The 12,448-nt window shown below is 38.0% G+C and overlaps 3 protein-coding genes across 3 annotated transcripts; 1 reads left to right on the top strand and 2 right to left on the bottom strand.

Annotated features, from left to right (window-relative positions):
- The first annotated feature begins 1,687 nt into the window (after window positions 1-1,687).
- On the top strand, window positions 1,688-2,719 carry LOC113342419. The gene is made up of 2 exons (XM_026586977.1): window positions 1,688-2,007; window positions 2,087-2,719. The coding sequence occupies exons 1-2, from the start codon at window positions 1,723-1,725 to the stop codon at window positions 2,717-2,719; spliced, it is 918 nt and encodes a 305-aa protein (XP_026442762.1). The 5' UTR covers window positions 1,688-1,722.
- A 170-nt stretch (window positions 2,720-2,889) lies between these two features.
- LOC113342418 lies at window positions 2,890-4,059 on the bottom strand. Its single transcript, XM_026586976.1, has 2 exons — window positions 3,663-4,059; window positions 2,890-3,557 (listed from the first exon to the last, which is right to left on the bottom strand). Exons 1-2 carry the CDS (start codon window positions 4,057-4,059, stop codon window positions 2,890-2,892), a joined length of 1,065 nt encoding a protein of 354 aa, XP_026442761.1.
- Window positions 4,060-4,639: 580 nt separating this feature from the next.
- Window positions 4,640-6,318, bottom strand: LOC113342416. The gene is made up of 4 exons (XM_026586975.1): window positions 5,824-6,318; window positions 5,486-5,743; window positions 5,054-5,383; window positions 4,640-4,981 (listed from the first exon to the last, which is right to left on the bottom strand). Exons 1-4 carry the CDS (start codon window positions 6,316-6,318, stop codon window positions 4,640-4,642), a joined length of 1,425 nt encoding a protein of 474 aa, XP_026442760.1.
- Between the last annotated feature and the right edge of the window lie 6,130 nt (window positions 6,319-12,448).

The raw sequence follows: 12,448 nt of genomic DNA, 5'->3' as shown, positions 1-12,448 counted from the left end.
GATTCCACCCAAACACAGCCTAATTAATCGTAACTTTAATCTTTAATCAAATTATCCAACCAAAAACAGATTACCCCAAAACAAACCATACCTTTAATCTTCAATCAAATTTGCCCGCACCCGATTAACGAATAAGATTAGTCGTTTCTTTCACAAGAACTCGTTTCTCCGCACCCAATCAAATGGCCGTCACATGAGATTTAGGTATTGCCCTAGATTTTTACTTAGGTTTCGTCGTTTTTTTTTCTTCTGTAAAAACGTAGGTTATGTAAAAAAAGGAGGAGAAGAGCATAAAAGAAGTATATATTCAGACGCTCTTTCTAAAAGCGCCCCACACAAACGCTATTTCTGTGCACGCCCCATCGAAACGCACTTATTAACAACGTCCCAACTAGACGCACTTATTAACAACGTCCCAACCAGACGCCTCTTTCATGCACGCCCCACACAGACGCTTCTTCAATGCACGCCCCATTCAGACGCTCCTTCTATAAACGCCCCAATCAAACGCATCTTGTATAAACGTCTCACCCAGACGCATAAGCCATTAACGCCCGAAACATACGCACTTTATATCTCCGTATGAATGGGACGCACTTTTAATCCCCGTCCCTGTAGACGCACTTTCCATCCCCGTCCCATATCCGGCGTTAATTATACCTACGCCTCAATCAAACGCGCATTATACCTACGTTTCACTCAAACGCATAATATAAAGCCGCCTAATCAACAAACGTGAATATAATTTCCGTCTGACATCGGGCGTGTGTATAAGTTACGCTTCACCAAATTTGGTGTTCTACCACTGCGCTTGAACACCCAGAATACCAAATTTTTTTGGTTTTTAGTCTTACTTTTGGTATTTGGTCCGTCTCATGGCTGTGGTTGCTCTTAGAGCCACCACAGTGGTGACCAAATTTGGGGACTATACCCAAATTTGGTCCCTAATTCATCCGTAATGTAACGGACTAAAACCATATTTAGTCTGGTTTATTAGGGTTTGCGACCAAATGTGGTCGCCAACCCAGACTAAAAACATCAATAGTGGGACGGAAGTATAGTGGGCGTATGATTTCAGACGGAAGTATAATGAGCGCTTCACATGGGGCGTACGTATAAATAACGTATGATATTGGGACGGAAGTATAGTGGGCGTATTAGTTAAGCGTTATTATAAACACCGCCGGGCTATACGTAGATAAAACCTACGCCCCATAGCAGGCGCAGTTATTAAACACGCCTGGGTTGGGCGCAGTTATTAAAAACGCCCGGTCTGGGCGGATGTATTATGACCGTCTGTCGAAGACGCATGTATTATGAACGTCTCACAGAGACGCATGTTTTACGAGCGTATGATCTAGGCGCATGTATGACGACCGTCTGTATTGGGCGCACGTAGAATGATCGTTTGTATGAGACGCATGTTTTATGAGCGTCTGGGATGGACGCACGTATTATGAGCGTTTGTTCGCAGCGCATGTATTACGGGCGTCTCTTACCAGGCGTAGAACCAGACGTGCGCCAACGGTTATATTTTGGAATTCTGATTTTGCAATTGATAACGGTTATATTTTGGAATTCTGATTTTGCAATTGATTTTCTGATTTTCCGACCGTTTGATAGATTGCAACGGTTCTTTCGTATATCTATATATAGCATTTGACAAATTTATTTCTGCATAATCTTATCATTTATAATTTCTATTTCAAGAAATATAGAAATATGGCACCACGCGGTCCCAATTTTACAACAGAAGAAGATACAATGATATGTAGAATCCATTTAGCCATATCTCAAGATTCTGCTACCGGAACCGATCAACCAGAAAGAGTATTATGGAGTCGGATCAAAGATAAGTTGGAAGAAGCCCTGCCTTGTAAACCAAAACGTACTTGGACTTCTATCCAGAGTCGATTTCAGGGAATCAGTAGACAGGTTTCACTTTATTCTGCAAAAGTGTTGGAAGTTGATGGTGAATATCATAGCGGATGGAATGAAGTCTCGAGGGTAAGTAATCGTCAATTTTTGCACCCTTAATAATTATATACATGTAATTGGAACTGATGAGTATTGAAAATAATAACAGGTTGAAGAGATAAGAAAGCGATTCAAAGAAAGTAATGGTAACAAAAAATTTAAGCACGAAGAGTGCTACGAAATTCTAAAAGATAGTATCAAATATTCAGGACGGTCGACGTTTGTGTTTGATTCAGGCCAAGAAATGGAAGATTCTCAGAGTGGTGAGGAAAACGCTGATATTGAGGAAACAATTCCAGGCGAGTCCAGTGATGATCTAGATATTGGAGATATAGAGAACACACGTAAGCGTCAGTTGGGGAAGAAAGCAGCGAAACAACTAAAGAAAACAGGGAGAGCAAAATCCAATGCCCAGGAGGAAATGCTAGAGGATATAATTAAGGAGCAGCAAAGTTTCAATGAACATTACAAAGCACAATCACTAATGAAGATGGGACAGAGACAAGCTGAGTTTGAAGCAATACAAGCTAAGTCTGCGGCAAAGTTTGCGGCGATACAAGCTAAGTCTGCGGCAAAGTTTGCGGCGAAACAAGCTAGGCAAGAAAAACTCGATTTAAAGAAAGAAGCGGACGATGACTTGGCCATAATGTTGAAGGATGTCTCTACATTGGACACTGTAACAAGAGAGTACTTCGAACTTCGAAAGATGGAAATACTACAACGCAAAAGAAACCAATCTTAAAGCATGACCGAATTAGTTGAACCTTAATATTTATCATTAATAAAAAAATTAGTGAGTTTTAGTCAATTTTAGTGAATTTTAATTTTTATATGATAAATAGTACATTAGTAAGCAACGTTACAACATATTTTCCGATGAAGAAATACGATACAACATATTTCTATCCCAACTTAATAATTATCTCCAAAATTTGACCATATGTGTTCGATTAAATCTTGACGCAAGCGAAAATGTGTTTCTTTATTGTGTATAGCATGACGCCGATGTGCAGCTCTCATTCTGGAAAGTTCCTCAGGACCTACCCTCGATATATTCACCGGTGCCGACCTGCTACGTGAGTCATATTCATGTGGCCAATCACCGGGAAGACGCTCATCCTCCACTATCATATTATGTAAAATAATAACCGTTTTCATTATATAGGCAAGCACATCCGGGTTCCACATTCGTGCAGGTTGTTTGACAATGGCAAATTGTTGTTGCAGTACACCAAATCCACGCTCTACATCTTTCCGTGCTCCCTCTTGCATCGATGAAAATTTATATTTTTTCGGTGAATCTGGTTGTTTAATGGCCATCACAATAGTAGCAATCTGTGGATAAATGCCATCACCGAGATAATATCCCATATCATATGCATGCCCGTTTACTTCAAAGTTCACCGGTGGTGTTTTCCCGTTGATAAGTTTTCGAAAAATATAAGAACGATTCATTACATTAATATCATTGCAGGAGCCGGGCATACCAAAAAACGCATGCCAAAACCAGAGATCATGTGACACCACTGCCTCTAGCACAATACTTTCACTCCCTTTATACGCGGTGTATACTCCTGATTCTGCTGACGGACATCTATCCCATTTCCAATGCATACAATCCACGCTCCCCAGCATCCCAGGAAATCCCCTGTCTTTGTTTTCTTTCAGCAACAGTTCAACATCACCCGCAGTTGGTGAGCGTAAATATTCTTTCCCATATAATACCACAATCGTCTTGCAAAACCGACGGGTTGCTTCTAAAACGGTGGTTTCTCCAATGCGTAAATACTCATCTATTGCATCTGCTGCACATCCATAAGCTAACATTCGGATTGTTGCAGTTACTTTCTGATGAGGGGATAATCCAAGAATGCCACAAGCATCTCTTTTTTGAGCAAAATAAGGATTTCTAGACACCACATCTGCCAATATTCGGTTGAACAATTCTCGCCGCATTCTGAATCTCCTACGAAATATGTTAGCTGGGTAGGTGGGGTTGTCAGAAAAGTAGTCATTCCAGAGAAGTATATCTCCGGCTTCACGATTTCTTGGTATTTTTATACGAGTATGAGACCATGTCATACTTGTAATGGCAGTTCCCAAACTAACTGCTAGATTATTTCGGCTCAATGCAACCGCATCTTCATCTGATGAGTAAAAGCTGTTATCAGAGATCGCAGAAGAAGAAGTAGAAGAAAATTCGGAGTCCGAAGAAGAAGAAGATTCAGCGTTATTGTCACAGTATTCCATTGGAATGTATAGTTTGAGAAGTGATTGGGAGAGTTCGAAGAAGAAGAATATTTGCAGTGTTGGTTTGTATTCACCGAGATATGTAGTATTGGTTTTATAGACACATGATAGACACTTATGGCATTGCAGATTGAAAATGCGAGTGAAAAGAATTGACACTGCAAAGACTAAGACTAAAGCTAAAAAGAAGCGACACTGACCGATTGAAAATGAAGGCTTAAAAAGAAATAACACTAATTAAACTACAAGTACCGAAACGGAGGATGAAAAGAAATCAACATGTCAGAATGAAAATGGAGTCTGAAAATGGAGGCTAAAAAGTAACCCTATATAGAGATAAGATAGGATATTGTAGACTTACTGAAAACGGAGGTTATAAAGTACGTATCCAAAGTGGAGGCTAAAAAGTTACTTATTCATCAGTAGGAGTATGCGATGGTGTTTGCCGTGGTGGGATAAACGTCATTCTCGGAGGGGGGTTAACAGACGACATTGTTGATGCTTGACTCACTGGAGCCCACACCGCTGGTGGGATAGTTTCAGAAAAACTGCCGAATCCAATAGGGGGACGCGGCGTTTGTTGCATACGGAATTGCATCTGATCCTCCAGGTAATTGTTACGAGCTGCAAGGCCTCGTATTACTTCATCTTTTGCCTTTAAACGTATCATCCTGTCTTCCGTTTCATATAATACAAACTCGCGAAACGCACGATTAAAATCGGCATGTTCTTGAACCAGATTATAAGCTTCAGGCTGTCGTTTAAAAAAAAATAATTAAGAAATGAGATTACCATATATTTTAATATAATGACGGGATGTACTTACGTATGATAATTGTTGTGGTGGTGGAATAGGTACATGCTGAGCAGGTCGTTGAATAAGGTGTTTAACACGGTCACCATCAACCCCGTGTAATTCAACTACCCAATCGACTTTGGTCACGAATTGATGGAAGTTAGTTACATGTCGCCAATATCGCAGATACATATTATATGAAACAGCTTTCACAAACATATTTGCATCTACCCATCCAGCTTCTTTCACAAGTTTTGCTTTCTCATGACTGGCCTCGCCAATTTTAAATGGTGGATTTCTAGGAATTCCAAAAGTAGGATGATTTTGCCTCCAAGATCGTTCTCCTAGGTACCACATATTCTGTCAAATTACCAGTAATCAGAGAAAATAAGTTCTTCAACTTAGGATAAAATGATAACTTTGAAGTAATAATGTTCATATAAAAACAAAGTACTAACTGACCTTGCCAATCCAAGTAAATATAACCCTTTTGTTTGAAAGCTCCACAGCCCTGCGACCAACATCAGAGTCAAGAACACCAATGGCGGATTCCCACGGTCTCCATGTCACGATGTCTGCAGTCAACTGATTAAGCGCATTCCTACAGTGAACAATATCGATAGTCTTTTTCTTCGCTTTCCACCGGGAAGTTCTTGGCCATTTTTCTTCACTAGTTGGGTCGCACGGTCTACATATGCCCAGATATTCATATCCCCAAAACTACTCCATCATAACCAACCAAATAAATCAACTGCCAAAAAATATACATTTAAATGAAATAAAAATAAATAATAATTTACCTCTAATATTTGGAACGGCCCAGATAATGACTTCTGTCCCCTACCAGATGCGTTGAGTGCCACATACAATTTTGCAAAAGCAGGACCACCCCAGTCATACATATCAACTGCATTTAGATCCTCAAAAGCAGCTAACCAAGCCGCATCAATGTAGTTCTTTGCATTGGAAAAGAAAAAATTTCCCAAAACATACATAAAAAAGGCCCTCGCCAATTTTTCTGCTAGTTTGTCATCCAAATTAGCTGCAACCAAGATATCTTCTTTGAAATACGTAGTCAAAAATTTAATTGTGATTGCATCTGAAATCCACTGTGCCGGGGGGCGTTTTTTTCCAGAGATTGGGGGATCTTCATAATCTAAGGGTTCTTCTATTTCTGGAAAAACATGCTCACGGACATAATCAAATTTGTACTTGACTGGGTTATACGGAACATCATCCCCAATTCCAATACTCAATCCTGTCAACACTACCCAATCAAGCGGCGTGAATCCCATTTCACCAAAAGGGAAGTGAAAAGTATGCGTTGTATCCCACCAACATTCAACAAGATAATCAATCACTGGGTGTGATGCTTCTCCTATTTCCATGGCTAATAAACGTCCCCATCCTGCCTTGTCGATAATGTATTTAATTTTTGGACTATGTTTTGTTATCTCCTTATAATAAACAATGACCGAAAAGAGTGAACCACGATGTTGGTACCTGAATTTTGGATCGCTTGAATATGTAATATCTGTAGAAGCGTGTTTGTCACTATCTTCCAGGCAATTGTAGTTATCTAGGGATACCACGGACGGTGTTGTTTCATCTTCGCTATCTTCATCGAACCCGGTATCTGGAACTTCCAAATCTCCAACATTAGGGTCTATTTCAGGCTCCATTGGACCTTTACCTTTGCGTTTCTTATTATTCATCTTTTTTCCTTGTGCAAATCTCGACGTTATTCTGCTCAACATCTGAGCACGATATAAATACAAGTTAGTAATTGTTTTTTCTGAGTTTACAGCATCCATAAAAAGTTCTATTCTATATTATAGAAGATCAAAATTTACAGTATAGAAAATCCAAAAAATTTACAGTAAATAAACCCCAAGATTATATTTTATTTACTTACAGTATAGAAGATCAAAAAAATTTACAGAAAAAATCTAGACACCGTCTTTATAATACAACTGTTTAACATTTTGTATCTCCCCTTTGTGAGCAACAACAATTCATGTTTAATGGATTTCAGTGAACTTAGTCTATCAGTAAAATTATTCTATCAGTGAAGATCAACAACAACATTTTGTATCTCCCCTTTGTATTCTATCAGTAAAATTATTCATACATAATCAAACAAACAAATTATTCATATTCTATCACTCAAATCATTCTATACATAATCAAACATAATCAAACAAAGAACAGTAACAGTAACCTCATGTTATATGGTTAATGAAATCAAACAAACACGGTTATGCTTAATGAAATCAACATGCAATCCACTCATTCCACCCAAAAACAGCCTAATTAATCATACCTTTAATCTTCAATCCAACCAAAAACAAATTACCCAAAAACAAATCATACCTTTAATCTTCAATCAAATTTCCCCGCACCCAATTAACGAATAAGATTACTCGTTTCTTTCGCAAGAACTCGTTTCCCCGCACCCAATCAAATTTCCGTCACATTCGATTTAGGTTTTGCCCTAGATTTTTCGTCTGTTTTCGTCTTTTTTTTTTCGTCTTTTTTTTTTCTTCTATAAAAACTGTTTATGTAAAAGGAGGAGGAGAAGAAGAGATAATCACGTCTATATCCAGACGGATTTTCCGTGCACGCCTCACTCAGACGCACGTATTACAAACGCTTGATTCAGACGCATGTATTACAGACGTCCCACTCAGACGCTCGTATTACAACTGTCCCTCTCACACGAACGTATTACAAACGTCCCACATAGACGCAGGTATTACAAACGTTCCACTCAGACGCTTCTTCTATAAACGTCTCACCCAGACGCATAATCCATTAACGCCCGAAACATACGCATAATCCATTAACGCCCGAAACATACGCACTTTATATCTCCGTACGAGTGATACGCACTTTTCATCTCCGTCCCAGTAGACGCACTTTCCATCGCCGTCCCATATCCGGCGTTAGTTATACTTGCGCCTCAATCAAGCGGGCATTATACCTCCGTTTCATTCAAACGCATAATAAAAATCCGCTTCATCAACAGACGTGAGTATAAGTTACGTCTGGCATCGGGCGTTAGTGTAAGTTACGCTTCACCAAATTTGGTGTTATCCCACTGCGCTTGGGTCACCCAAAATACCAAAAATTTTTGGTTTTTAGTCTGGCTTTTGGTATTTGGTCCGTTTCATGACTGTGGTTGCTCTAAGGAAAGGGATTTAAAGTGTAAAAACGGGGGAAAGTATAGGTGGGATGAATCTGGACACTATTTCCCCTCGGATCCTGATAATCAGCGGCAGCCTAGGGAAAGCTTTCATGTTTACGCTACAAATGAATATTGTGGTCAGATAAGTCTTCTATAATTTTGGATGAAATTTTGACTTATATGTAATTGTTTAAACTATGTACTACTAGAGTTAAGATATTGTATATATAATTTGAGAGCGAAATACTGGCCTCACACTGAAAGTTAGGTCAAAAATTTGAATTCTAGAGTTCCTGACCCCCTACCAATAAGAATAGAGAGTTTCCGTTTTTTTTAACTATTTTAGCTAACCTTCGAACAGATAACGTGATGTTTACTCACGATTACTCCAGCATATATCAAAGTTAGACATCTCGGCCGAGTGAAAAAAAATAAAGCTAATCCCCAAAACCTAATTCTCCTCTCTTCGCTTTTAAATCTCTGAAGAAAATGGTGAAAAAGCTTCAAATTGTAGTATGAAGAGAATCAACGAGATACGCACGCCACAACCGATACTTAGGTACAAAGAGAATCAGGAATACAAATCCACTTATTTTTACCTTTTAGGGTTTATAAATTCCTGATTTGAGTTATTGATTTATTACCATCGCATCAAATTCCCCTTCCTAAAAGTGATATATTACATGCATTCTAAGAACAAAAATAATTAATCTACTCTGCTGTGTTGGAGCTCTTCGTTTTTATTATTTTGAGGTAACCTTAGCTACCATATTTTCTGTTGTTGGGTTTAAAAAATGTTGTGTTAAAATGAAGCTATGATGTTTATTATTTGTGTTGAACATGATTACATCTTTCATGAAGAATTTTCAAATTAAGCCACTGAAAATACTTATGATTTTTTTTTTAATAAATGTTTGGATTATAGAAATATATAGGTTAATGTTTGCTAATATGTCTCGCGGAATATGTAAAAAAAAAATGGTTTCTCTCCACTCTGTCCATAGGATGTACGAAATCATAATGAAGAAAAAGCATTTTGCTAAGATAATGCAGTGTAATCGGTTCGGGTCAAATTGTAACTTACGATGAGGTCAGGCTGATGAAATGCTTACCATGTTATTATCCATTTTCGATGTTTATGTAATAAGTAGTACCCATCTCACTCGAACATCATCTGTTGCAGATTTTCATGGGAAAGTACTTAATTAATTTGTCATGATGGCTTAATCATTTTTAGGTTGCTAGACTGAACATGCTAGCATCTTTTTCCTTTTAGATTCAAAAACTAGCGCATCATATCCAGCTTTTCACATTATCCAATCGCAGTGAAGTAGATTTGCATTACATTTATAGACTTATAAAGAATACTAATGAATGTTCAGATAAAAATTGGATTGAACTTACATTGTTGACATTGGTGTGCTCATTCTGGACATGGATAATCTTGGGGTGGTAAATAAATTCGGAAAATGTCTAGCATCTGAACAGCTCATTTCTTTTCTTATAGGTTTCAGGGGTAACAAATAGGAGGCGCATAAGTACAAGAGAAAAATAAATTGCGTCCGTACGAGGTATGATACACTTAATGTTGTAAATTTGTAAAAGCAATATGTTTACATCTTTCAACTACCTAAAGTACAATGGCGTGCTTCTTTTCTAAATATTGATCTCAATGGCTTGACCTCTGGATAGTGAAAACATATGGGGTGAGAACCCCATGGTACACCATAATGGAGGGGTGCAACACAGATGGTGTTGTAGCAAGCACTGGTACCATCGCCTTATTACTATTTTATTGTGATAATGGCAGTGGCACAGTATCAATGAACTCAATTTTGTTTGTGATTCCTTAGACAGCATTGTGAATTTAATTAATACACAGAACAGATCGATGGTAAGTTGAACTGCATCATTTGTAAATACACGCAACAGCTCGACAATTGAGAGGACATGATGACAAGCACAAGGTAAAAGCTCTGTTGGTTAACTTTATTGTTATGAATTGTGTTCTTTATATACCAGTATGTGGAAATAACTTATCCCAAGATATTTAAGGTGTCCACTGAGTCTTAGTTGTAAGTCGGTTACACAGCTTTTGCTTAGTTGTTGCTACTTATTTGGATAAGACGGAGTCCATGATATTAACATTTGCTTGGATACAAGGTGTGTCAATGGTTGAATCAACTGTTAGGAGTTTTATACTATAATTTTGTCAAAGGAGGAAGGCTATTCACGACTTTGTTTCTGAAGATAAGCAAGGTGAAGCCAAATTCTCTGCTTGGTAACCCTTTAAGCCCGTGAATCATTTGCGATCAAATATCCTAATATCATTATCTTAAACACATTATAATAATTCTCACGTACACTAAGAAATGGTATTTGTTGTCTTGGCTAAAATGGCAGAGCATATGGTTTTCAACCATGTAGTTGTGGGTTCGTTGTACAGATGGAACATTTCTTAGAGTAGGCCTAAAAACCAAATGGCACATTTATTAGAGTATGCCTAAAAACCTTAAATTGGTCTTCACAGAGAGAGTTGTTAGTCTCATTTTTCACAGAACAGGAATTCAACGTCTACTAGATGGATAGCAAACTGAAATTCAATGTATTAACAGAGCAGGAAATCCTGGGTAAGTAACACTGCCTCAGTTCACGGGGAGAATAAATATGCACGGACTGGAGTTAGAGATACCATTGGAAGTACATGGCAATGAGTGGCCAGGCTGAGGGGAGTCAGATTGGTGGTTCAGCTGCTGCTTGATAGACACATTTTTGTGTCTAATTTGTCCTCAATGTCCGTATTGTTGGAACTCTATTTTTGTACTAATATTGTGTTTTTATGTATTTTTAGGAAATAAACATTTTGGAAAATTCGGCTCGAAAAGTTGATTTTGGCACCCCGGAGGACAAGTGTTATTCGGACTCTCGCTTTTGGATAAGGGGTAACCTAATTACTAAGGGGCACCCCCAAGTCACCCCCAAGGCAGCTGCTATTCGCACCCCAGTTCTGGTTAGGGGGAGGACATCTTCTTCCCAAATTCAAAAACCAAAAATTGCCGGGAAAAATTGTTCTTGAACTGCCGTGGCTAGGGTTGAGGATTTGAAGGTGTTCCAGTGAGATTCAATGGCCCAAATTAAATGGGTTTGTTCCTAGGGCCTAGATAGAGCTGGTATGGGTGTTGGATTCGGTCAAAATTGGTTATATAACCGGTGGTAATCAAATCAGGGAAGATATTCTAAAATAGGAAAAATATTCTATTCTTGGAATTCTTGGATGGAAGAGACGTGCATGGGTTGATTCTATTGGCTGGAAACAATCCCTACAGCTCAAGGATGACGCGTGAGAAGAGATAAAACAGGGAACAATACGTAACAAATCAGAGAATTAAAGAAAAAATATTTCGGAATATTTTCTTTAATGGCCGGATATTCTTGGAATTATTACGAGGATTTGAGTGACCTGTTGTGTATAAATAGGTCCCTGATGTCGAGAAGGAGGAGCTAGCGAAGTTTAGAGAGAATTGGGAGAGGTTTAGAGCACTACAGAGCAAGAAAATTGAAGTTGCAGAGATTCTGATTCTGCTGCTGCTGCTGCTCGAGGAGGAAGAAGAAGAGGAAGAACAGACTACCAAAGGCAGTCGTTTACCAACAAAGACAACGACTGTCGTTCGTGGGTCATAGTTTTTCAACGAAAACAACACTTTATCTCTATCGTTGATTCTGGACGCCTTCTGGGTCGCAGAATCCTGTTTTATATCATTTTCTTGTCTTTCTCTTCATTGTAAAACACTTTTGAGCATCAATGAAATATTTTGAGAGGTTTTCCAACATGATGAGCGGCTAAAATACCTGGTGATTGAGGCAATGGAGGATCTATTCACTCATGTTTGATTGGTAATATTTTTATTTATAATTTCGTTAATTATTTATTTTATTTAATTCACTTGGATAAAAATATAAAAAAAAGGGATAAAATGGTTTTGTTAATTATTTGTGAATCAGTTTGATGTTTTATGCTTAGAATATATTCTTTGATAAATCATGCTTCAGGATTACAACTTAATATTTGGACACCTTTTAAATTAAAAAGTGATTTAATAAGAAAAAGAGCTTAATAATAATTTCTGAAATATTATTTATAACCAATCAACTTGAAGTAATAGTGAATCCTGAGCCTTAATCTTTCTAAAATCTTGACATTACTATTAATTTCCTTCATTTATTTATTTGTTTAAATC

The sequence above is a fragment of the Papaver somniferum genome, unplaced genomic scaffold (genome assembly GCF_003573695.1).
Source record: "Papaver somniferum cultivar HN1 unplaced genomic scaffold, ASM357369v1 unplaced-scaffold_41, whole genome shotgun sequence".
NCBI lineage: Eukaryota > Viridiplantae > Streptophyta > Magnoliopsida > Ranunculales > Papaveraceae > Papaver > Papaver somniferum.
Note: the sequence above shows the minus strand (reverse complement) of the source record. Positions and strands in the feature narration are given on the sequence as shown.